The sequence below is a fragment of the Rhopalosiphum padi genome, chromosome 3 (assembly GCF_020882245.1).
Source record: "Rhopalosiphum padi isolate XX-2018 chromosome 3, ASM2088224v1, whole genome shotgun sequence".
In the NCBI taxonomy this organism is placed as follows: Eukaryota; Metazoa; Arthropoda; class Insecta; order Hemiptera; family Aphididae; genus Rhopalosiphum; species Rhopalosiphum padi.
In genome coordinates this window covers 69401414-69427105 of record NC_083599.1, presented here as the reverse complement: position 1 = coordinate 69427105, position 25692 = coordinate 69401414, and the positions used below count along the sequence as shown (strand labels likewise).

The following is a 25692-nucleotide window of genomic DNA, read 5'->3' as shown; positions in this document are numbered from 1 at the left end:
ACAACAAATAAATACGTAGTGCTTACCTATATACATTTTAGTTCGTAAAGTTATTGTAAAACAAAATATACTGCAGAGTAATGAAGACTTTATAAAATTTAGTATTTTTAATACATATAGGTATATACATTAATAGCGTTCTGATTTCAATGCATTTGCATTTTTTTTTTTTGAATGTTTAACACGATACTTTTCAAGCTAAAAATGCGTTTCAAATACTCTATATTAAAATTACAAATTTACTATTTTTTAAGAAATTTTTGACCTATTTCTTGTTTTATGACTAAAAATATTGACTTTGTTGAAATATAAACATGGTACATATAGCAGTGGCGTAGCCAGGGGGATAAAGTGATAAAGGGATAAAAGTGCTATAGCCTCCCCCCATTGGCTGTATTTTTATATTGTTTTGAAATATTTTTATTTAAATATGAAAATTATCTTACAAATTTTAATTATTTAAAATAGTAAATACGTTAACGGAAATCAACGTTAATATGTTATCACTTTATCAGTATTTTTGTCTTGTTGTTGTTTTTGATTTTCAATAACTTAAGTTAAAAGTATTTAGCCCCCTCCCCACCATAAAAAAATACTGGCTACGCCTCTGATACATAGTACAAATGTGTAATACATAGTGAAATAAAAATGTTATTTGTCAAACTTTAGTTTTCCTCATTTTTTACATTTATAAACGTAAGTACCTACACAACTTTTTTTTTTTTTTTGCTGAATTTTTATATTTATTATTTACATTTTCGTCCTTAAACAAAATTTAGATTTTAGGTTCTAAACTACATTAACTTTGATTTAGGTACGATGGGTACTAAAAGTTAGATATTTAATTAGATACCTTTAGTTATTTTTGTATTAAGTATTATAATGTATAATACTTTGTTTTGAGTGTAGTACCCAATCGGAAATTCACGACGGGCATAACACTGCCCCAGTACTAACTAATACTGGCACACTACTGGCAGCCAGTATTGGTGCCTGTACTGGCATATATCTGGAATGATAACGCTTTTCTGTAACGGATTTCTAGTACTTGTCAATACTGACACATTGCTGTTAAAATACTGGTATTAGTGCTTATACCGTACTCAAGATATAAGGGGGGAATTGCATCCCCCCCACAACTGTTCATAAGAAAATCCCCTTTTTTTGTAATAGTAGATAATAAAACCTTCTTTTTTTTTATACTTTATAAAATATCTTTATCTCATAACCCCCCCCCCTTTTTGTTGGATCTTTGTCCACTATTGAGTATACTAATGTTTAAAATGTTAACATTTAAGAATACAGAATACTTTAAGTCTTTAAATAACACTTCATTATTTAACTGTATTCATAAAAAACTTAATAATATAAAAAAATAGTCATAATATTTTAAAATTAAAAATGACAAACTGTATTCAACTTAAAAATTACAAACTGTATGAAAAAAAAAAAAAATTGAACAATTATTGTTTAATATAAATTATTAATCAAGGACAACATCATCTTTTTCATTCAACCTCATTTTTTTTAAACTACGCTCCTTCTTACCACCATCTCTATCTTTCGCACCGGAAAACCAACGACTAATTACGTTTGATATCTCTTTGTTGTTGGTATCAGGAAACTTTGTATAAAGCACTTCTAAATGAAAAAATATATTATTCATAAAATAAGACAGAAATATGTGTATTATGAATCTAAGAGTAGCCTTTAAGATTATTATACCTAATAACAATTTGTATGTTTGAGTCTCCGAGAAGTTTAATTTCTTGACACCGTTGCATTCTCTGCCGAATGCACTATATTGAAGTTGCACAGCCTTCGATATTATTTTCGTAATTACAGCTGTTAGGTTTTCAGATAATTTCATAGTACCTTTTACGTTCAACGCCATGAAACATTTCTAAAAAAACAAAAATAGAATAGAATAAAAGACAATTATACATATTATTAAGAATTTATATTTACCATTTTTTTGAATAATTCAATGTCATTTTTCAATCCATCATCAAAATGTATAAAACTTGATAGATCCATTTTTGGCAAATCAGTCATAGTTTGTTCTTGTAATATTTTTTCCACATCAACATAACTACTACTTGCAGTAAATAACGCTCTTGTTATTTTGGCCTCTTCTTTTATGCGGTAATCAATACTTCTTCGCATTGACTCAAGATGGGATTTCGATAAAGGGGCATCTTTAGCTGTGAAGAATATTTTTATTAAACAGTTATTCAAAAAGTTCACCTAAGTATTAAAAAATATCAATATTTATCAAATAATACCCTAACCTGCAGAGCCACACGTTGGACAATATTTGTAATTTTTTTCAAGTATTACTGTATTTTGAATTACTGTATCAGCTGTAATATATATATAAAAAAATAGGAATTTGAGACTTATGAAAATTAAGTTTTTGAGATTCAATCAATAAAATGATAAACAAACGTTTATTTAGAAGTAGAAAAACTGACAGTTTCACAATTTTAACTGTATAAAAGTATGAACCACAGTAAAATGTTTTACCTTTTTCCTGATTTTTTTCCCCAGTAAATTTGTTCATAGTTTTAAGCGATGTTGGAGATGAACCCACAGAAGAATCATTGTTTTTGTCTCTTGAATGCTCTAATCCACAATAATTTATGAAAATTAAACTGAATAAATGTTATAGTTGAAATATAAAAATTCAAATTCAAATTGGATGATAAATATGTATTTCTCAAAATCTTTACACTTAAATTTACAATTAGCTTTATTTATCATTTTACTTACCAAACATATTTGATAAATTATTCAAATTAGGTGATGATGACGAAGATGATGAGGCATAATTTTGTTAATTATCTATATGTGTACCAGAAACCTCAGATTGCAAACTTTCACTATCTGTTGGGTAAAAAATTAATTCAAAATAAAATATCAATACATATTATTAAAATATTTAACAACAGTACACATAATTTAGAGAAATTACCAGATATTTTTCCATGATCTGTATTTTTTAATTTGGTATTGACATTCATAAAACAATGTTTAAGATTAGTTTTACTTAAAACAATAGGATCTGCTTCTTCTTCAGAACTAAGTTGTTCGTCCAAGTTACTAATATAGACCACAGATTCGGAAAATGCTTTCCTCATTCGCCTTACTCCTTGTTCATAACTATCTAAAGAATAAAATAAAACAAGTTATATAAGACTAACTTCTAAATTAAAACGATTAATTAGTCATACTTACAAGCTTCTTTTACTATTTCAATTTCAAAGCTTCTCCAGGTTGCTTTATGTTTAAGAGACTTTTTGCTCATCCTATCTATTGTATAGTACTCATTTTTCTCAGGATATTTACAATATAATTTATTTTCTTCGGCATATGTCCATGTGATAGGAACAAGGTCGATACATTCTTTTGCATTTGCTGTTTCTTTTTTAAATTTAATGACTAGGTGTGTTGTGGATTTTTTGTTATTCTTGTTATTCATTTTATGTTATTTATAGTCTGTAAGTAAAGTACAAATTAAAGTTATATAATTTATCTAGATTTATAGCTACTTGTTACTTTTACTGCAATAATTTAGATATAAATTATGGTTCATTAATTATGAAGATATGTGAAAGCAAAAACATTGTTGTTTTCAAAAAGAACACATTTTTTCAGAATATTTTCGAAATGAACCACTTTTTTGGTTTTTGACAATCGTCCTAGCTTCATAATTCCAATTTTAGTTGATTGGCAGGGATATGTAAAGGCGTCAGTTACATCTTTGAAAATATTACCATGAAAAATAATACTATGTTCCTTACTTCTGATTATTCTTGTAATAAGAAGAACCTCACCAGTATTTATTTTTACAATATTATTTGGTTTTGATGTATTTAATTCAACACCCCGCCAAACAATACTTTTTAAATCACATTCATTAGACATATCATTGTTAATGATTACAATCTTTTTTCTATGTAAACAATTTTTTTTGATCATTTCTGGGCATTTATTTTGCTCGGATACTCTTCTGATCAATTGTGCAAAAGATTTTTTCTCCCTGTAATCATTCATTTAATTTTACCTAAACAGTTTTCGAATGGAAATGCAGAAATGTTAGATAAATATGTTTTTGTATATTCTATATCATCTGCCAAATGAATCAGGTTATGACTATTCATGACTTGAGAATCAACACCATAAAAAGATGGAAGAAGCTCAAAAAATTTTACTAATAATTCTCTAGCATAATTAACATTTTCAATGTATAACTCAGAGTCACACAGTATTCTACATGCAACGAACAGGAGTAGAAAATGTCTGTACATTTGTTTGGGTAGAATCTTATAGAGCACTAATGGTCCACAATAGTGAAGAAAAAATCGAAACTGAGTGGCTTTCCAATAGCTAAATCCATCTAAATCCATCTTTTTCCTTTGAAATTCTTTAGGCATAAATTTAACTGATTTCTTTAAATTTAAATTTAACTTTTCAATGGCATGTCTTGGAAGCCTACATATTAGATTGACCCTCTTTTTATTTCCAATATAATGCTGTAATAACCATATGGCCAGTACTGCACCCTTATGGGCCAGCCCACTGTTGGCTGCCAGTACAATCGCAGTACTGCGCCTTTTGTCAGTGTTGGCGTAATTCTTAATTTTCCGATTGGGAATCTTAATGGTTAATCTTACATAACATAAGTGCAAATTTTCTTTTCTTTTAATATTTATATCATTAAATTAAAATATTACCTGCAATAATTTCACTTAGGTTTTATATTTTAATTTTAAAGTAATCGTGAGAATTTTAAAACGACACATTCCTATTATAATATTATATTTTTAATATATATATATAATTTATTTACCATACTAAACTAAAATATTATAGTAAAAAAGTAAACGTCAATGTGTTATTTAGATTTCCAGATTGGTCACAAGGCCTATGGTCAGATTTACAAGTAGATGGAAATGTGGCATCATGCTACGAAAACGTCATTTACGATGAAGTTGACGTTGATTTTACTGAAGAAAGTGACTCGGAGTCAGACACGACGGATAGCCACTATCAACACATCGAAAATTATTAGTTTTAGAATTTTTTATTTTTTCTTAACTTGAAAAATAAATAAATATATATTCTATTTTATGATTATAAATGTTCTTGTTTTTTCATAAATATCTTAATGAACGACAACATACATTTTAAATACATAAATAAATAATTGTATAATAATGAATATTTATTAATGTAATAACCAATTTTTTTATTATAATGTACCTATGTCCTATATAATATGTTGTATGTCCTTTTTATTCTTCGATCTTACGCCTTATAGACTTATTCGGTTTATAAAATCATTAATTACTCTGGTCCAAATAAGTGAATTCAATAAACAGTGACTCCTGTATATAATATATATTATATCGTATGAACATAGACAAAAATAAAACACGCATAATTGTAAAATCCCTAAGCTCAAAATCTATAAATCTTTAATACAAACGTTATTTTTAAATGATCAGGAACAGACATGCCAGAAAAAATCAGAATCTACAGAGCTTTGCGCAACAACTTTGCACGGAAAAAAAGTTGATTGGCAGAGATGGCAAAGTGAGGAATCAGAAAAAGCTATGCGCCCATCGCTCATACACATCCATTTAGACATGTTTAATGCATAACTCTTGTTTAAGTTAAATATTCCTTACATTATTAATGAACAAGAAATGTGTGTAATATATTTTTATTTTGTTGATTAAATATTCACAAGACATTAAAAAAAAAAAAATATTGTTCTAAATTTATTTCAAATGTGAAACAACGTCACTTATTGTCAGAGTGTGTTTTTAATATTTAATAAAAACATATAACATTATAGTTTTTTAATAACAGAAATATGTATGTTCTTAGAATAAATTATTATGTACGAATTAAAATGCAATCTATTACTACAAGATACCTAGTTTCAAGAATGACGTTAAGCTGATATCAGAAAAATTTGTATACGTACCAAAAAATGCCTATACCTATATTATCAGTATCGGTTTAATAATAAATGATGAAGAACCACATAGAAACTTGAATTTTTCAAAGTATTTATAATTAAATATTCTAGACGTATTAATACTTTCTAAATCTCTAGTATATTCTTTAGATATTATATTTAGATTAGTGCAATTGCTAATTTTAATTCTGATATTTATTGATATAATAATAATTAAAATATTTTATTTACTTATAATTTAATACACTATCGAATCTCTCATTCAGTCCTTAATATTAATACAATAATACGTATATATGTTCGATCAAAACGATTGATTAAATTTATGGCATAATATTTAAATTAATAATAATTCACCTGCTATATTTTGCTAACCTTATATTTATCTATTATAGTCCGTTTACGTGCACGGCCGTGAAGCGCGGCGAGCAAGTCGTCTTTTTATTCGTATTTATATGCAACAGTTTAATTATTGCTATTTTATTTTCAACATTTTTCTAGTGAACGTAAATTTGTTGTTTATTGATCCGTACACGGGAATTAATGAATTGTCAATAAAATACTTATAATTTAATCGTGTGCGTCATTCGATTTATTAGTATATATAGTTAAATATATATCTACGTCACAGACGTGGATTAAATTATAAAAATATAAAAATATAGAATATATTCTCCGGGGTGGTGGAGAGGCAATAGGTACCATGTGCGTGTCGTATTTTATCGGCTGCTAAAAACACGACATCCTATAATAGAGAATTTACCCGTGTGGCCGAGTCTACGGGGGTTTAGGCGTAAGGTTCCGCATTATTATTTCGACAATAAACGTTGCATATATACAATATCACGGTCGCGTATTTTGTAAATCGAAAAGATTTCACAAAAGACAGTTGTATCTGCAATGTTGTATAATATAATAACGACCTTATGTCAACTATTATTCGCAGTAATCTCGTGTTTTCGCTGTTTCGTTTCTTATTTATTTATTTGTTTTTTTCGCCACACGCGTTTACCGTACACTTTCTAAATCTGATTTTAAATCGAAAAAAAAACCGGCCAGTTACATTGATTGATGAGGGTACTAAGCCAAAGCGACATGGAACCGGATCTACGCACCACACGAAACCATGAGCCGCGTGTATAGGTTTTATATTATAATATATACGATATAATATGTTCCTTAACATTGCTGCATTAATACGATTCACTGCACAAGTATTGGATAGCGTGCGTCATTTATAGCCGTATACAGACCGTTTTCGAAATATAATCAAAATGTACCCTTCGCAGTACCTACATATATATATATATATTATTTACACACTACGGTCAATATAATGTGTCCCGAAGTATTTTCTTTTCTCTGTCACGGATAACCGATTCTTGGAAATTAAACGTCCCTCGCAGTGGATTTGAAACGTTTGAGACCGACGTGGGTTTAAAAACGAGCCAATACTGCGTTCAAAAAATATATTTTATCGGCGTATATCAAAATATTGTATATTGTACAATACTATACGTTATACGGGTAGAATAATATTATAGAAAATGCGGACGGGTAGTTTGTTCGGTGTCGCATATACGCGAGTTTGGTCACGTGTAACGTGTTTGAATAAAACGTTTTTAAAATTTAATCGCAACGCTATTTATTGAGTCGATTTTGTGTACATTTGAAATTGGTTTTCATACGTGATATTTACTAACATTTCGACCTCTAAAACAAGACGTGATAAATATAACGCGTTCGTATAGCGTTCAAAAAAATAAAAATATGTTCGATAATATAGAAATATAACAACATTTTATAATATAACGTTGTAGTAAATAATATGCCATCAAAGCGCATTATCACTATCGTAATACAAAGTCAAATTATTATTAGACCTGTAACGTTCCGACATTTATTCAATATAATATTACATTATAATATAATAGAATGATAAAATATTACGTTTACAATTATCCGAAATTATTGACTTTCGTGAGTATATACCTTCCCGTTTACATTATATAAATAGATACCAATATTTAATTTTCATTCGTGTTATACCAAATATTAGGTATTAATATTAAGAAATTCGTATTTTAGTGAACAGTTGATGTACCCTAACTACAGTATAAAACTTTTTCGTTGTTTTTAGTTATTCACAGTATTCACATTATTAAAACTTTGTGAGTTGTTGATTTTCGGTTCAGGCTAATAAGGAAATCAAATTTGGATCGTTCAACAACAAAAAAAAATAATGAAAAAAAAATGCTGTTGTTAAATGCATAGCAAAAAAAAGTAACGATAGGCGATCAGCTATTAAGTTAATATGTCGGAAATATACACATATACATTTTCAAGTTATGTATTAAAATTAATAATTTTATGAATTTTGATATGAAAAATATATTTAAACGTCTTTTTTAAGTCTGAATATGGTTATGTGTTAGTACCTAGCTATTTCTTATATAGGACATTTAATAATTTATTTTTCTAATAATGATGTAATACCTACAGTTGTTGAATTAGTTTTAATCAATAACATCTTATATAATATACTATATAGGTATATTATATTATTAATATTATTGATTTTATTTTTAAACATTTAACTTCAATAGTCAAACTTGCAGGTTAATTCTAAGTTAAAAAAAAAAAAATAAAGCAAAAACAATTTCATTCATTACATTAGTCTCTTGGTCTCAAATTTACTTATATTATGCAATATCCATAGGTATAATAATTAATAATTAATAACCTGTATGTCTCGCTGATTTAAATAATACTGAAATTTCAAGTTATCCATGCTATATTAAGTTAAACATGATTTTTTTACTTTTCCTAAATAAGAAAAGTCTAGGAAAAAAAGAAGTATCGTCTGTTTCGAGTTAACCAAGTTGGACTGTATAAGTCATTCATTATTTATTTTAGATCAATACTACCCCAGATAGCAATTCCGTAATGATAATATTTTATAATTGTCAGTTTTTCATTAGGAAAATATTATTTTGAAAATAATATTAATAAAATATCAAATAATTATTTTATAAAATAATATTATGAAAATATTATAATTATAATATCATAAATGAAATAATAGAATGATATTCATAATGTTTTATTATTATACTATTAAATATGAATTGTTTAATTGATATTTTGAATATATTTATAATATAACATCCTTAATGAAATAATAAAATAATATTCTGAATTTATTATCATTATGTTATTAAATATGAATTGTTTTAAATATATTTTGAATATATCAATAATATGACATCATTAATAAAATTATAAAATAAAATTTTGAAAACGTGATCATACAATTATTTCAATTTATATTATAATTAAATATTATGAATCTATTATTACTATTATATTATTTATTTATTATTATGTTATATAACAAGCACAAGGCCCAAAGGTACAATTACATTTACATAGAATTATCAATATATGTTATTCAAATTAAAATAATTATATTAAGTTTCGAAAATAAAATGAATATATTATTTAAAATTTAAATCTAGGTAACTAATTTTTTTTAAAAAATTAATAAAATTATAATTATATATGTATATAAATTATAGGTATTATTTTTTAAATTTATTTAATCATAATAATAATAACGGGTGTAAAACCAAAATAATATACAGCAGTATAGGCGCATAATACATTATAATTTATTATAATACATAAGATATATTACCCATGATAAGCATGGTATCATAATAATATGAGGCGCCGTAGAAATGGTGAATATCGTCAGATCCCGGTACATTGCCATACGACTTGCCTAGGACTGCCTAGTAAGTCGGAAGTCGATTTTTTATGTACTAGTCTGAAGTCAAATATAGGTATCACTGTACGCGCAGTACCTGCGACAAGTTGTCACAAGTTGCGAACAAAGCCAAAATGCACCATGAAAATTTGACTTAAAGGTGGCACGTTGCAGAATATAAATATAAATTATTATATGTATATCTCTATCTTGGACAGTTAGACCCACACTAATATTCCCTCTACCAACGTATAGCTACCTTTTTATTTAAGCATTTTTTATATATTATTAATAAATTTATTATGCATGGGCTTAGGCCTACATAAGAAATTAAACAAAATAATATTATAATAATACATCATTATTGTAAATTTATTATCAATAAAATGATAAATTAATATAGTCGCAAAGCGGTGTTTGCGCTGCATATTGATATCCAATAATCTGTGTTAACGTCGTTGAATGACATACGAATCTGTTCGAAACATTGTACACATTACAAAAACGTAAATAATTGTGTTTCAGTGTTTGTAACGTATAATAATTGTCTATTATACAAGATTAAAATAGTCCAAAGTATTATTCTGTATTATTCGCATAAGAAAAATTACACAGACAACCCACTCCACCCATCGCTACTCTAGGATAGCCGCCACTGGAAACAAAAAATAAGTTTTGCCCCCCACTAATTTAATTTTACTTCGATGCCACCGAGGATACATATTTTAATTGTAATTTTAATTAAAAAATAATAATAAAAAAACAGGAACAGGGGCACAACGCTTACACAAGAATTATAACGAACTCATATTTCCATTTTCATCTAATCCACTGCAGTGACTTACTCAATTACGAGATATACTGGACTCCCAAACTTTCTATAACTGATCGGTCTGATCAATATTACAAGCTTGTTCGCTTCTTATTTTTTTTATCTTTTTTGGTTTTTGTGTTAAGGACCCTATTGGTTTATTTTTAAATCTACATAAGATTCTTTGAATTATTTTTGTATTTTATTAGTATACCTATTATATTATTGTAGAAAATATTAAATACGTTTTAGAAATGAATAATCCACAAGGTCAAATGCGACACCGTATGCACATAAATTGTATGTGTATCCATTACTCAGGGTAGCTAAGAGTGTTTGTAATATATCTGCCATATCGCACATGTGATGGGTCCGGCGATATTCAGGATGATTCGCGGGTGTTGCCATTTGAACAGGAAAAGTCGATAGTGGTTTCACTATTGACTAAAAAAATGTAAAAAAAAAAAAAAATATCATAGGTACAGTTGGAGAAAAGCATGAAAAAAATATATATTTTGAAAAAATAATGTTAAAAAGTCAATACTTTTCGAAATAATATGAGTGTTGAATGATAAAAGAATCACCTCGTATAGGTAGGTTTAAATTTTATACCTACGACATACTAAATGTATATATAACTGAGGTACATAATGTATATTTATATACTTACACGCTATATTATACACTCACGCCAATAACACAATAGCACCACACCCGAGCCACGACGATCCCTTCTCTTGTGTCCTCTGCAGGTATATGCCTATAATATAGTATAATAGAATCTTTTTTGTTGCAGGCGACACTGTGTTTCTGCTATCGGCCACCGTCGGAATTTTTCTTCGCCGTCTTGTAAACCAGTCGAACCGATTTCCACAATCATTTGAGTTTTGAACACGATTCAACGTCGACGTACATCCAGATACAGCCTACAGTGTGGTCAGTGTTCTGTTCGCTACGCCATTTGCACGTGTTGTCAACAGTCTTCGTCGCAGTTTTCAACGTTTCGAAGGTCAATACAAGTAAATATGATTTTGTATAATAATAGATGGATTAATTATGTACGTTATAAATTCTAAAACGCGTGTAGTTAAAGTATATTGTATAGCAGCGGTTTCCAAACTATCACGGTTCGCGCATTCCTAAAAATAAAAATAAATTATCGCGCCTCCTACCAATAAATAATTAACGATTTCATATTATTTAGTATAACAAAAATTATTTTTAAAAAAAAAAACGATGACTTAATATATAATGATCAATGCAATGTGAACAATGGGTTTGTTTCCCGTTTATTATAAGGGGCCGTTACACCAGCATTTGGTATTTATGTCTATCTCCCACATGATATAGGAACAAAGTTACTCCGTATTTCCACGATTATGACTCTCTGGTTCTGTTTAGCGCAAAAGCATCTATTTTATATTTTAAAAAAAAGAGTATTTCCTGTTCTCTTAATGCTTCAAAATTAGTATAGCTCTGGTATGCACAAACAAAATTCGACCTTTTCCTTGTTCCGTGGCCTATATAAATCGGGCACCGTTCGGGCAGTACGTCAGCTATTGTTTGGTGTGTTGCGTTTGCTTTTTTCGTCACATCTGTATTAAAAAATTTGCGTTAATGCATATTTCTAATTTTTTTCGTTGCCGCATTTATGCGATAAACATTCATTCGTAGGAATACATTATTCGTAAGTGTTCAAGTATGTTTCTTAAACAGAACGTATATTCGTAAAAACCCGTTTCACTGTGCGCCATCGTCATTGTCGACACGCACATAGTGACGCGGGTTATGCCCCACAGAAAGACGAGTCGTTCGTACGTCGGATCTAGCGCGCAAATGGCACAGTTCCAGTGACTCGTCAGAGTTCCGCGTTACGGCTGCATCATTCTTGTTTGAGCTTACCGTTTCGTGTGCCGCTGTAATGGTCTGACAACGCGTGCGATTCGATTCAGATCCGATTATTCGGTGGCTGTGACGTCGTTGAATGACATACGAATCTGTTCGAAACATTGTACACATTACAAAAACGTTAATAATTGTGTTTCAGTGTTTGTAACGTATAATAATTGTCTATTATACAAGATTAAAATAGTCCAAAGTATTATTCTGTATTATTCGCATAAGAAAAATTACACAGACAACCCACTCCACCCATCGCTACTCTAGGATAGCCGCCACTGGAAACAAAAAATAAGTTTTGTCCCCCACTAATTTAATTTTACTTCGATGCCACCGAGGATACATATTTTAATTGTAATTTTAATTAAAAAATAATAATAAAAAAACAGGAACAGGAGCACAACGCTTACACAAGAATTATAACGAACTCATATTTCCATTTTCATCTAATCCACTGCAGTGACTTACTCAATTACGAGATATACTGGACTCCCAAACTTTCTATAACTGATCGGTCTGATCAATATTACAAGCTTGTTCGCTTCTTATTTTTTTATCTTTTTTGGTTTTTGTGTTAAGGACCCTATTGGTTTATTTTTAAATCTACATAAGATTCTTTGAATTATTTTTGTATTTTATTAGTATACCTATTATATTATTGTAGAAAATATTAAATACGTTTTAGAAATGAATAATCCACAAGGTCAAATGCGACACCGTATGCACATAAATTGTATGTGTATCCATTACTGAGGGTAGCTAAGAGTGTTTGTAATATATCTGCCATATCGCACATGTGATGGGTCCGGCGATATTCAGGATGATTCGTGGGTGTTGCCATTTGAACAGGAAAAGTCGATAGTGGTTTCACTATTGACTAAAAAAATGTAAAAAAAAAAAAAAATATCATAGGTACAGTTGGAGAAAAGCATGAAAAAAATATATATTTTGAAAAAATAATGTTAAAAAGTCAATACTTTTCGAAATAATATGAGTGTTGAATGATAAAAGAATCACCTCGTATAGGTAGGTTTAAATTTTATACCTACGACATACTAAATGTATATATAACTGAGGTACATAATGTATATTTATATACTTACACGCTATATTATACACTCACGCCAATAACACAATAGCACCACACCCGAGCCACGACGATCCCTTCTCTTGTGTCCTCTGCAGGTATATGCCTATAATATAGTATAATAGAATCTTTTTTGTTGCAGGCGACACTGTGTTTCTGCTATCGGCCACCGTCGGAATTTTTCTTCGCCGTCTTGTAAACCAGTCGAACCGATTTCCACAATCATTTGAGTTTTGAACACGATTCAACGTCGACGTACATCCAGATACAGCCTACAGTGTGGTCAGTGTTCTGTTCGCTACGCCATTTGCACGTGTTGTCAACAGTCTTCGTCGCAGTTTTCAACGTTTCGAAGGTCAATACAAGTAAATATGATTTTGTATAATAATAGATGGATTAATTATGTACGTTATAAATTCTAAAACGCGTGTAGTTAAAGTATATTGTATAGCAGCGGTTTCCAAACTATCACGGTTCGCGCATTCCTAAAAATAAAAATAAATTATCGCGCCTCCTACCAATAAATAATTAACGATTTCATATTATTTAGTATAACAAAAATTATTTTTAAAAAAAAAAACGATGACTTAATATATAATGATCAATGCAATGTGAACAATGGGTTTGTTTCCCGTTTATTATAAGGGGCCGTTACACCAGCATTTGGTATTTATGTCTATCTCCCACATGATATAGGAACAAAGTTACTCCGTATTTCCACGATTATGACTCTCTGGTTCTGTTTAGCGCAAAAGCATCTATTTTATATTTTAAAAAAAAGAGTATTTCCTGTTCTCTTAATGCTTCAAAATTAGTATAGCTCTGGTATGCACAAACAAAATTCGACCTTTTCCTTGTTCCGTGGCCTATATAAATCGGGCACCGTTCGGGCAGTACGTCAGCTATTGTTTGGTGTGTTGCGTTTGCTTTTTTCGTCACATCTGTATTAAAAAATTTGCGTTAATGCATATTTCTAATTTTTTTCGTTGCCGCATTTATGCGATAAACATTCATTCGTAGGAATACATTATTCGTAAGTGTTCAAGTATGTTTCTTAAACAGAACGTATATTCGTAAAAACCCGTTTCACTGTGCGCCATCGTCATTGTCGACACGCACATAGTGACGCGGGTTATGCCCCACAGAAAGACGAGTCGTTCGTACGTCGGATCTAGCGCGCAAATGGCACAGTTCCAGTGACTCGTCAGAGTTCCGCGTTACGGCTGCATCATTCTTGTTTGAGCTTACCGTTTCGTGTGCCGCTGTAATGGTCTGACAACGCGTGCGATTCGATTCAGATCCGATTATTCGGTGGCTGTGACGTCGTTGAATGACATACGAATCTGTTCGAAACATTGTACACATTACAAAAACGTTAATAATTGTGTTTCAGTGTTTGTAACGTATAATAATTGTCTATTATACAAGATTAAAATAGTCCAAAGTATTATTCTGTATTATTCGCATAAGAAAAATTACACAGACAACCCACTCCACCCATCGCTACTCTAGGATAGCCGCCACTGGAAACAAAAAATAAGTTTTGTCCCCCACTAATTTAATTTTACTTCGATGCCACCGAGGATACATATTTTAATTGTAATTTTAATTAAAAAATAATAATAAAAAAACAGGAACAGGAGCACAACGCTTACACAAGAATTATAACGAACTCATATTTCCATTTTCATCTAATCCACTGCAGTGACTTACTCAATTACGAGATATACTGGACTCCCAAACTTTCTATAACTGATCGGTCTGATCAATATTACAAGCTTGTTCGCTTCTTATTTTTTTATCTTTTTTGGTTTTTGTGTTAAGGACCCTATTGGTTTATTTTTAAATCTACATAAGATTCTTTGAATTATTTTTGTATTTTATTAGTATACCTATTATATTATTGTAGAAAATATTAAATACGTTTTAGAAATGAATAATCCACAAGGTCAAATGCGACACCGTATGCACATAAATTGTATGTGTATCCATTACTGAGGGTAGCTAAGAGTGTTTGTAATATATCTGCCATATCGCACATGTGATGGGTCCGGCGATATTCAGGATGATTCGCGGGTGTTGCCATTTGAACAGGAAAAGTCGATAGTGGTTTCACTATTGACTAAAAAAATGTAAAAAAAAAAAAAAATATCATAGGTACAGTTGGAGAAAAGCATGAAAAAAATATATATTTTGAAAAAATAATGTTAAAAAGTCAATACTTTTCGAAATAATATGAGTGTTGAATGATAAAAGAATCACCTCGTATAGGTAGGTTTAAATTTTATACCTACGACATACTAAATGTATATATAACTGAGGTACATAATGTATATTTATATACTTACACGCTATATTATACACTCACGCCAATAACACAATAGCACCACACCCGAGCCACGACGATCCCTTCTCTTGTGTCCTCTGCAGGTATATGCCTATAATATAGTATAATAGAATCTTTTTTGTTGCAGGCGACACTGTGTTTCTGCTATCGGCCACCGTCGGAATTTTTCTTCGCCGTCTTGTAAACCAGTCGAACCGATTTCCACAATCATTTGAGTTTTGAACACGATTCAACGTCGACGTACATCCAGATACAGCCTACAGTGTGGTCAGTGTTCTGTTCGCTACGCCATTTGCACGTGTTGTCAACAGTCTTCGTCGCAGTTTTCAACGTTTCGAAGGTCAATACAAGTAAATATGATTTTGTATAATAATAGATGGATTAATTATGTACGTTATAAATTCTAAAACGCGTGTAGTTAAAGTATATTGTATAGCAGCGGTTTCCAAACTATCACGGTTCGCGCATTCCTAAAAATAAAAATAAATTATCGCGCCTCCTACCAATAAATAATTAACGATTTCATATTATTTAGTATAACAAAAATTATTTTTAAAAAAAAAAACGATGACTTAATATATAATGATCAATGCAATGTGAACAATGGGTTTGTTTCCCGTTTATTATAAGGGGCCGTTACACCAGCATTTGGTATTTATGTCTATCTCCCACATGATATAGGAACAAAGTTACTCCGTATTTCCACGATTATGACTCTCTGGTTCTGTTTAGCGCAAAAGCATCTATTTTATATTTTAAAAAAAAGAGTATTTCCTGTTCTCTTAATGCTTCAAAATTAGTATAGCTCTGGTATGCACAAACAAAATTCGACCTTTTCCTTGTTCCGTGGCCTATATAAATCGGGCACCGTTCGGGCAGTACGTCAGCTATTGTTTGGTGTGTTGCGTTTGCTTTTTTCGTCACATCTGTATTAAAAAATTTGCGTTAATGCATATTTCTAATTTTTTTCGTTGCCGCATTTATGCGATAAACATTCATTCGTAGGAATACATTATTCGTAAGTGTTCAAGTATGTTTCTTAAACAGAACGTATATTCGTAAAAACCCGTTTCACTGTGCGCCATCGTCATTGTCGACACGCACATAGTGACGCGGGTTATGCCCCACAGAAAGACGAGTCGTTCGTACGTCGGATCTAGCGCGCAAATGGCACAGTTCCAGTGACTCGTCAGAGTTCCGCGTTACGGCTGCATCATTCTTGTTTGAGCTTACCGTTTCGTGTGCCGCTGTAATGGTCTGACAACGCGTGCGATTCGATTCAGATCCGATTATTCGGTGGCTGTGACGTCGTTGAATGACATACGAATCTGTTCGAAACATTGTACACATTACAAAAACGTTAATAATTGTGTTTCAGTGTTTGTAACGTATAATAATTGTCTATTATACAAGATTAAAATAGTCCAAAGTATTATTCTGTATTATTCGCATAAGAAAAATTACACAGACAACCCACTCCACCCATCGCTACTCTAGGATAGCCGCCACTGGAAACAAAAAATAAGTTTTGTCCCCCACTAATTTAATTTTACTTCGATGCCACCGAGGATACATATTTTAATTGTAATTTTAATTAAAAAATAATAATAAAAAAACAGGAACAGGAGCACAACGCTTACACAAGAATTATAACGAACTCATATTTCCATTTTCATCTAATCCACTGCAGTGACTTACTCAATTACGAGATATACTGGACTCCCAAACTTTCTATAACTGATCGGTCTGATCAATATTACAAGCTTGTTCGCTTCTTATTTTTTTATCTTTTTTGGTTTTTGTGTTAAGGACCCTATTGGTTTATTTTTAAATCTACATAAGATTCTTTGAATTATTTTTGTATTTTATTAGTATACCTATTATATTATTGTAGAAAATATTAAATACGTTTTAGAAATGAATAATCCACAAGGTCAAATGCGACACCGTATGCACATAAATTGTATGTGTATCCATTACTGAGGGTAGCTAAGAGTGTTTGTAATATATCTGCCATATCGCACATGTGATGGGTCCGGCGATATTCAGGATGATTCGTGGGTGTTGCCATTTGAACAGGAAAAGTCGATAGTGGTTTCACTATTGACTAAAAAAATGTAAAAAAAAAAAAAAATATCATAGGTACAGTTGGAGAAAAGCATGAAAAAAATATATATTTTGAAAAAATAATGTTAAAAAGTCAATACTTTTCGAAATAATATGAGTGTTGAATGATAAAAGAATCACCTCGTATAGGTAGGTTTAAATTTTATACCTACGACATACTAAATGTATATATAACTGAGGTACATAATGTATATTTATATACTTACACGCTATATTATACACTCACGCCAATAACACAATAGCACCACACCCGAGCCACGACGATCCCTTCTCTTGTGTCCTCTGCAGGTATATGCCTATAATATAGTATAATAGAATCTTTTTTGTTGCAGGCGACACTGTGTTTCTGCTATCGGCCACCGTCGGAATTTTTCTTCGCCGTCTTGTAAACCAGTCGAACCGATTTCCACAATCATTTGAGTTTTGAACACGATTCAACGTCGACGTACATCCAGATACAGCCTACAGTGTGGTCAGTGTTCTGTTCGCTACGCCATTTGCACGTGTTGTCAACAGTCTTCGTCGCAGTTTTCAACGTTTCGAAGGTCAATACAAGTAAATATGATTTTGTATAATAATAGATGGATTAATTATGTACGTTATAAATTCTAAAACGCGTGTAGTTAAAGTATATTGTATAGCAGCGGTTTCCAAACTATCACGGTTCGCGCATTCCTAAAAATAAAAATAAATTATCGCGCCTCCTACCAATAAATAATTAACGATTTCATATTATTTAGTATAACAAAAATTATTTTTAAAAAAAAAAACGATGACTTAATATATAATGATCAATGCAATGTGAACAATGGGTTTGTTTCCCGTTTATTATAAGGGGCCGTTACACCAGCATTTGGTATTTATGTCTATCTCCCACATGATATAGGAACAAAGTTACTCCGTATTTCCACGATTATGACTCTCTGGTTCTGTTTAGCGCAAAAGCATCTATTTTATATTTTAAAAAAAAGAGTATTTCCTGTTCTCTTAATGCTTCAAAATTAGTATAGCTCTGGTATGCACAAACAAAATTCGACCTTTTCCTTGTTCCGTGGCCTATATAAATCGGGCACCGTTCGGGCAGTACGTCAGCTATTGTTTGGTGTGTTGCGTTTGCTTTTTTCGTCACATCTGTATTAAAAAATTTGCGTTAATGCATATTTCTAATTTTTTTCGTTGCCGCATTTATGCGATAAACATTCATTCGTAGGAATACATTATTCGTAAGTGTTCAAGTATGTTTCTTAAACAGAACGTATATTCGTAAAAACCCGTTTCACTGTGCGCCATCGTCATTGTCGACACGCACATAGTGACGCGGGTTATGCCCCACAGAAAGACGAGTCGTTCGTACGTCGGATCTAGCGCGCAAATGGCACAGTTCCAGTGACTCGTCAGAGTTCCGCGTTACGGCTGCATCATTCTTGTTTGAGCTTACCGTTTCGTGTGCCGCTGTAATGGTCTGACAACGCGTGCGATTCGATTCAGATCCGATTATTCGGTGGCTGTGACGTCGTTGAATGACATACGAATCTGTTCGAAACATTGTACACATTACAAAAACGTTAATAATTGTGTTTCAGTGTTTGTAACGTATAATAATTGTCTATTATACAAGATTAAAATAGTCCAAAGTATTATTCTGTATTATTCGCATAAGAAAAATTACACAGACAACCCACTCCACCCATCGCTACTCTAGGATAGCCGCCACTGGAAACAAAAAATAAGTTTTGTCCCCCACTAATTTAATTTTACTTCGATGCCACCGAGGATACATATTTTAATTGTAATTTTAATTAAAAAATAATAATAAAAAAACAGGAACAGGAGCACAACGCTTACACAAGAATTATAACGAACTCATATTTCCATTTTCATCTAATCCACTGCAGTGACTTACTCAATTACGAGATATACTGGACTCCCAAACTTTCTATAACTGATCGGTCTGATCAATATTACAAGCTTGTTCGCTTCTTATTTTTTTATCTTTTTTGGTTTTTGTGTTAAGGACCCTATTGGTTTATTTTTAAATCTACATAAGATTCTTTGAATTATTTTTGTATTTTAATTGTATATTATATTATTGTAGAAAATATTAAATACGTTTTAGAAATGAATAATCCACATACTACATTCAACCTAGACAATCCAGGATATGAACCCCGTGTTGTACATGGTCCATTACATGGTACCCATTACCGTTGTACCCAACAGATTCCATCATTCTTGTCGAATGTGCCACCATCAGAGGTTTTTCCAGAAATAGAAAATCCGAGTAGACAAGTACCGGAGAGTGCACTATTGACCATTAACAAAAAGTATTTGCTGCTGTCACTACTCGCTCAATGGAACATGAAATTCTTGTACAATACTTTGGCCGGTAAGAATCGCTTTTTTCAGTATATGTCGTATATACATAAAGTATACATTTTGAAATCTCTTATGGTTCATTTTATTGTCATATGCGGTGACAATAATTTATTAATACTACTTAAATTTTGAATGTTTTTTTTTTGTAGAAGCACTGGTCGATGTCGACGCATTGCAATTCATCTCACCGGAGCAGTGCGAATCATTGTTGACTTGTTATCCTCTGGGCATTAGAATCAAATTCACCGCCCAAGTGACACAATTGCAACGAGAATGTACACGCGCTTCGCAATTCGACCAACGTGTCCTTGCGCCTATGTTTGCCAACATGTACTTGTAATTTTTCGTTTCGTAATTCTCAAACCAATTGCATAACCAACAGACCTATTAATTTAGTTAATTTCCTAATTTTTTTTAAATTTTATTGTTAACTTATAGAAATGTATATAAATAGCTAGTCTTCACTGGAAGGCTTCTTAAATCTGTCCTTTGTTCAAGCTATTTTTTATTCAATTATCTATTTTACTTATTGTTCAATTTTATGTAACAGATTGTAAATAAAAAATTAAAAATTAAAAAAAAAAAAAGGTATATAATTTTATTTGTTTCACTTCATAATTCATAGGTTAGCAGGTCTTTGATATCTCAATAGTTTTATGGCATTATTCATACACATTACTCATATTTTATATTATGTATGTTTTTCTTTAATACAACTTATAAATATTTATACGCAAAAGTAATGTTACAAATATTACAATATATTTTTAAATATATATATTATATTAAATATTATATAATACTTACTAGAGAAACTTTTTTTTCTCTCGTACAATTAGAAACAGCAGTACTTTAGTACTTTATTAAAATTGTTTCCACGTTTGGAAAGTTTCCATCTAATGCCTCACCTTTGATATATTTTAACACAATACATGCTGGTGAAACAGTAAAAATCTCTAATAGCTCTTTTTCTGTTAAAATAAGTTTTCTAAATTGGTAGCATTCATCTTCAAGTAATTTAGAAGATTGAATATCTCTTGGAAATTTCTGAGTTAAATTGTAATATGTTTGTTATATATCATGTATACTATGGTCCAGGGTCCTTATATAGTGTTGGAATGCAACCATATACTTCAAGAATAGATGAATATGCTTCACATCTTACATTTAATTGTGTCTTTAATAAATCAATTATAACTAAATAAATTTTGGTTTTATAATTCCAATCTGCATCTAATGTTTCTTCATCTGTTTTTGTATTGCATTCATCAAATATTTTCTAAAAAAAAATATTATGATGCATTATATACATAAATATAAGTAATATTAATATATTATACCTTTCTCTTTTTATTCTTTTTTTCTTGTTGATAAGATGAGCAACCACCAAGGTCAATTGCACATTTTTTTAAATCATCAAATTGGTCTCTTATTGTATTTAAATATTCATTTAATGAAGAATATAATTTTGCAACCATAGCTAGATCAATATTGACAGACTGTACTTTTTAATTCACTTCATTAAATCTTCGAAAAAACAAAAAACAAAATATAATTCATTATTTGTAATATATATTATTAAATAATATTTAATAATATTTAATTTACAGTTAAATAATTATTGATTAATAAAAAATACAATTTTAAGCATGTCAAACCTGGTTAATATTGAATTCCATGTGCAAATCATTATACATGTGTCTAGTGAGCTCAATAAAGCAAGAATAGATTTAGCTTCACCAATACAAGCTTGTTTTTCATTTTTATTTTGAACTATATACATAAGAGCATTTTTAATATTTCCATATGAATCATATAAAGCTTTGCATGCATCTGCTCGTGCACTCCATCTTGTTACACTAAGACTTTTAACAACTTTACCTTTTCCTATATTTTTTTCTAATATTAAACATCTATTTGTAGAACATGAAAAAAAATTATAAAGCTTTTATAGCAAATCAAAAAAATTAAAAGCACTTAAGCAATTTTCTACAGCATTATTGCCAACTAAATTTAGCGAATGCTCTGATCAAGGAATATAATATTCAGCATTGGGATTTAATTCCTTTATTCTGGCTTGTAAACCTGTATATGGGCCAGATATACTGAAAGTGTTGTCATAACTTTGACCACGGCAATTTTCTATTGTAATTTCATAATCAGAAAGTATTCTTACAACTGCATCTTTTAGCTCCTTAGATTTATGTCCAATATTTAACATAAACAACAAAAATTGTTCAACAGGTTCACCATTTAGACACACATACCGGATAGCAAATACTAATTGATCCACATGAGAAATATCAGGGGTGGAGTCAACAATAATGGAGTAATATTTTCCCCTTTTAAGTTCTGCTAAGATAACATTTGTTAAAGATTTGTGTATTTTAATAATAACTTCTTCATAAATATTTTTCGATAGATATGATGGTATTCCCTTTGGCTAGCAATAAATGGATCAAATTGTGTTAGCAATTCAACAGCACTTAAGAAATTCCCATTATCTTTCATACCAATATGTTCATTAATACATTAGTATCACGAAAAGCTAATCCTCTCGAAGAATGAAATTTAATAATTTAAATTATCCGAATCAATACTTTTTTCCAATATAATATTTCATTATCCACTTTTTTTGCCAATTCTACCTATACCTCGTTAGAGAATTTTAAAATTAACTATATTTGTTTTATGTTCTGATGAATTCTCATGTGATCTTATGCGATCAAATCCATTTTTCCAATCATTAAATCCATTATCCCATCCAAAATTACTATCATCACCATATAATCTACATGGTGCACAAAATAATGACTATTTTTATTGAATATACTAGGTATTTTCTTTCTACTTTTTCACCATTTGGAAGTTTATTGAAAAAATAAGATTTGGTACAATGTCTTTTAATATTTGTATAATTCCTACATGAAAGTTTAAAATCAGCATTTATATTCTGACTCTAGTCACGGTCTGCACGTCGCTAGTCGCACACGTTTAATTACGCTCCGTTAAATACTCGTGATCCTGTCAAATTCTCGCGTCCGAAATTGTCGTACTAAGTACGAAAAAAATCGCAATTGTCTTCCCTATTTTTTTTTATACAAATTATAATAAAAACACATAAGTGCGCCGAAGTGCGCTTTTTCATTCTAAATGTAAACGAATACGTTTACAGTTAAATAAAGTTCTTACCGTCTTCTAAATCCGTCTCGCTATCACAGTAACGCGCATCGGTTCCTGACCTTTGCCCACAGATAACATGCCGCGATCTCCCAACGTATCCACATCGCCGAAAGTGATTAATAAACATGCAGATAAAAACAAAAACAGCAACAATATACAGGCTGCTCGCTTAATCAAAAATTCTACAAATTATTCTATGCTGAACTCTACAGATTCAACTTCACTTCAGGTTAATAACACCGATGTTGGTTGGACACAAAAGACAAGTAAAAGAAACCATTCTGATTCATCTGAACCAAAATCTCCTGACCCTACCTCAAATAAAAAAAATAATAATAAATTATTTATTACGACAAATCGTTATGAAGTGCTTACTCAAACCGAACCTGCTACTTCAATAATTGAAGCTGACACTGTCTCTGAAGGATCCATCATCACTGATCACATAAAACCCCCACCTCCAATCTTCATGAAAGGAGTTTTAGACTTCCCTGGCTTTTCCTCAGTTTTAATTGAGCTGATCGGAGTAGACAACTTTTACTGCAAATCTTCCACCGATCGATTAAAAATACAGACTGCTAACCCTGAATCATATAGATCACTAATTCGTTATCTGAAAGATCAAAAAGCAGAATACCACACCTTCCAACTGAAAGAGGACAAACCATTGAGAGTGGTTATTCAAAATGTGCACCCCTCCACACCTACGGAACTGATTAAAGCTGAACTTGAAACACGTCTCTACGAGGTTAGGCAGGTCACAAACGTGCTGCACAAGATAAATAAACACCCACTTCCACTGTTCTTCATTGACTTAGAGCCCACTGACCACTCCAATGAAATATACCATTTATCTTCCCTTCTTCATACGAAGGTTAAAATCGAAGAGCCATATAAACCAAAAATGGTCAGTCAATGCCTCAACTGTCAAGACTACGGTCACACTCGATCTTACTGTGGCTACTCAGCTCGCTGTGTCCGCTGTGGGGACTCACATTCTTCTTCAGACTGCACCAAACCAAGAGACTCACCTCCCAAATGTGCCCTATGTGCAGGAAACCACCCAGCCAACTACCGAGGATGCAACGTCTATAGAGAACTTCAACGTCGAAATAAGCCTAACAATAAAAGTAACTTTTTACATGATAATGTTAATTTTAAGTCAACTAATAATAATTCTACTGTAAAAGAAAGCCACCCACCTATGGAAACCAACCCTAGCACCCTCCCTCCCTCTTCATTCCAGAAAACTTATGCCCAAGCTACTTCAAATCAGTCAAGAGATACCAACCATTCTTCCCCTGTACTAGATTTTGATAAAAAAATGTCAAGTTTTCTTGATGAATTTAAATCAGTAATTAACCCCTTAATTACACTCCTAACACAAGTTATCTCATCTCTCTTAAATTACAAAAATGACAAATAACTCACCCACCTCAAAATCAATCATAGTCATCCTTTTCAATGCTAATGGCCTAAAAAACCGCATCAATGAATTGCAAGCTGTCCTATATGAAAAACGTATCGATATTGCCTTAATTACTGAGACTCACTTTACCAAATATTCCAATGTTTTTATCCCAGGTTATACTCTGCTCAAATCCAATCATCCAGACAACAAAGCTCACGGTGGTGTTGCAATTATAATTAAATCTACTTTGTCCTTTTCTCCACTACCAAACTTCTCACAAGATTATCTTCAATCCTGTGCTGTATCTATTAAGCTGAATCATATACCTATCACCATCGCTGCAGCTTACTGCCCCCCAAGACACAACATATCTTCAACTCTTTTTCTAGACTATTTCTGATCATTTACTTCAAATTTCATAGTCAGTGGAGATATTAATGTAAAGCATCAATCCTGGGGCTGTCGAGCTGGCAACCCACGTGGCAATGTTCTACATAATCTCGTCAATGCAAAAAAATACTCAATTCTAGCCCCTCCAGGTCCAACGTACTGGCCAACTTCTTTACGTAAAAAACCCGACATCCTTGATATTTTCATTGCCAAAGTACCAAGTAATTTGGTCTGCACTCCGGAAAACATCTTGGATCTAAACTCTGACCATTCATCTGTACTTCTGACAATCAACGCATCCCC

The 25692-nt window shown here is 31.1% G+C and overlaps 3 protein-coding genes and 1 long non-coding RNA gene across 4 annotated transcripts; 2 read left to right on the top strand and 2 right to left on the bottom strand.

Moving 5' to 3' along the window:
* Nucleotides 1-1483: 1483 nt before the first annotated feature.
* On the bottom strand, nt 1484-3481 carry LOC132925514 (uncharacterized). The gene is made up of 6 exons (XM_060989905.1): nt 3234-3481; nt 2975-3162; nt 2527-2625; nt 1969-2204; nt 1726-1903; nt 1484-1641 (listed from the first exon to the last, which is right to left on the bottom strand). The coding sequence occupies exons 1-6, from the start codon at nt 3479-3481 to the stop codon at nt 1484-1486; spliced, it is 1107 nt and encodes a 368-aa protein (XP_060845888.1).
* A 7855-nt stretch (nt 3482-11336) lies between these two features.
* Nucleotides 11337-18578, top strand: LOC132928018 (uncharacterized). The gene is made up of 4 exons (XR_009661946.1): nt 11337-11588; nt 13698-13920; nt 16030-16252; nt 18362-18578. It is a non-coding gene; the product is annotated as an uncharacterized LOC132928018 (long non-coding RNA).
* Nucleotides 18579-20147: 1569 nt separating this feature from the next.
* Nucleotides 20148-20812, top strand: LOC132925513 (uncharacterized). The gene is made up of 2 exons (XM_060989904.1): nt 20148-20415; nt 20555-20812. The coding sequence occupies exons 1-2, from the start codon at nt 20148-20150 to the stop codon at nt 20743-20745; spliced, it is 459 nt and encodes a 152-aa protein (XP_060845887.1). The 3' UTR covers nt 20746-20812.
* Nucleotides 20813-22434: 1622 nt separating this feature from the next.
* LOC132925512 (uncharacterized) lies at nt 22435-23267 on the bottom strand. Its single transcript, XM_060989903.1, has 3 exons — nt 23257-23267; nt 23085-23196; nt 22435-22848 (listed from the first exon to the last, which is right to left on the bottom strand). The coding sequence occupies exons 1-3, from the start codon at nt 23265-23267 to the stop codon at nt 22435-22437; spliced, it is 537 nt and encodes a 178-aa protein (XP_060845886.1).
* Between the last annotated feature and the right edge of the window lie 2425 nt (nt 23268-25692).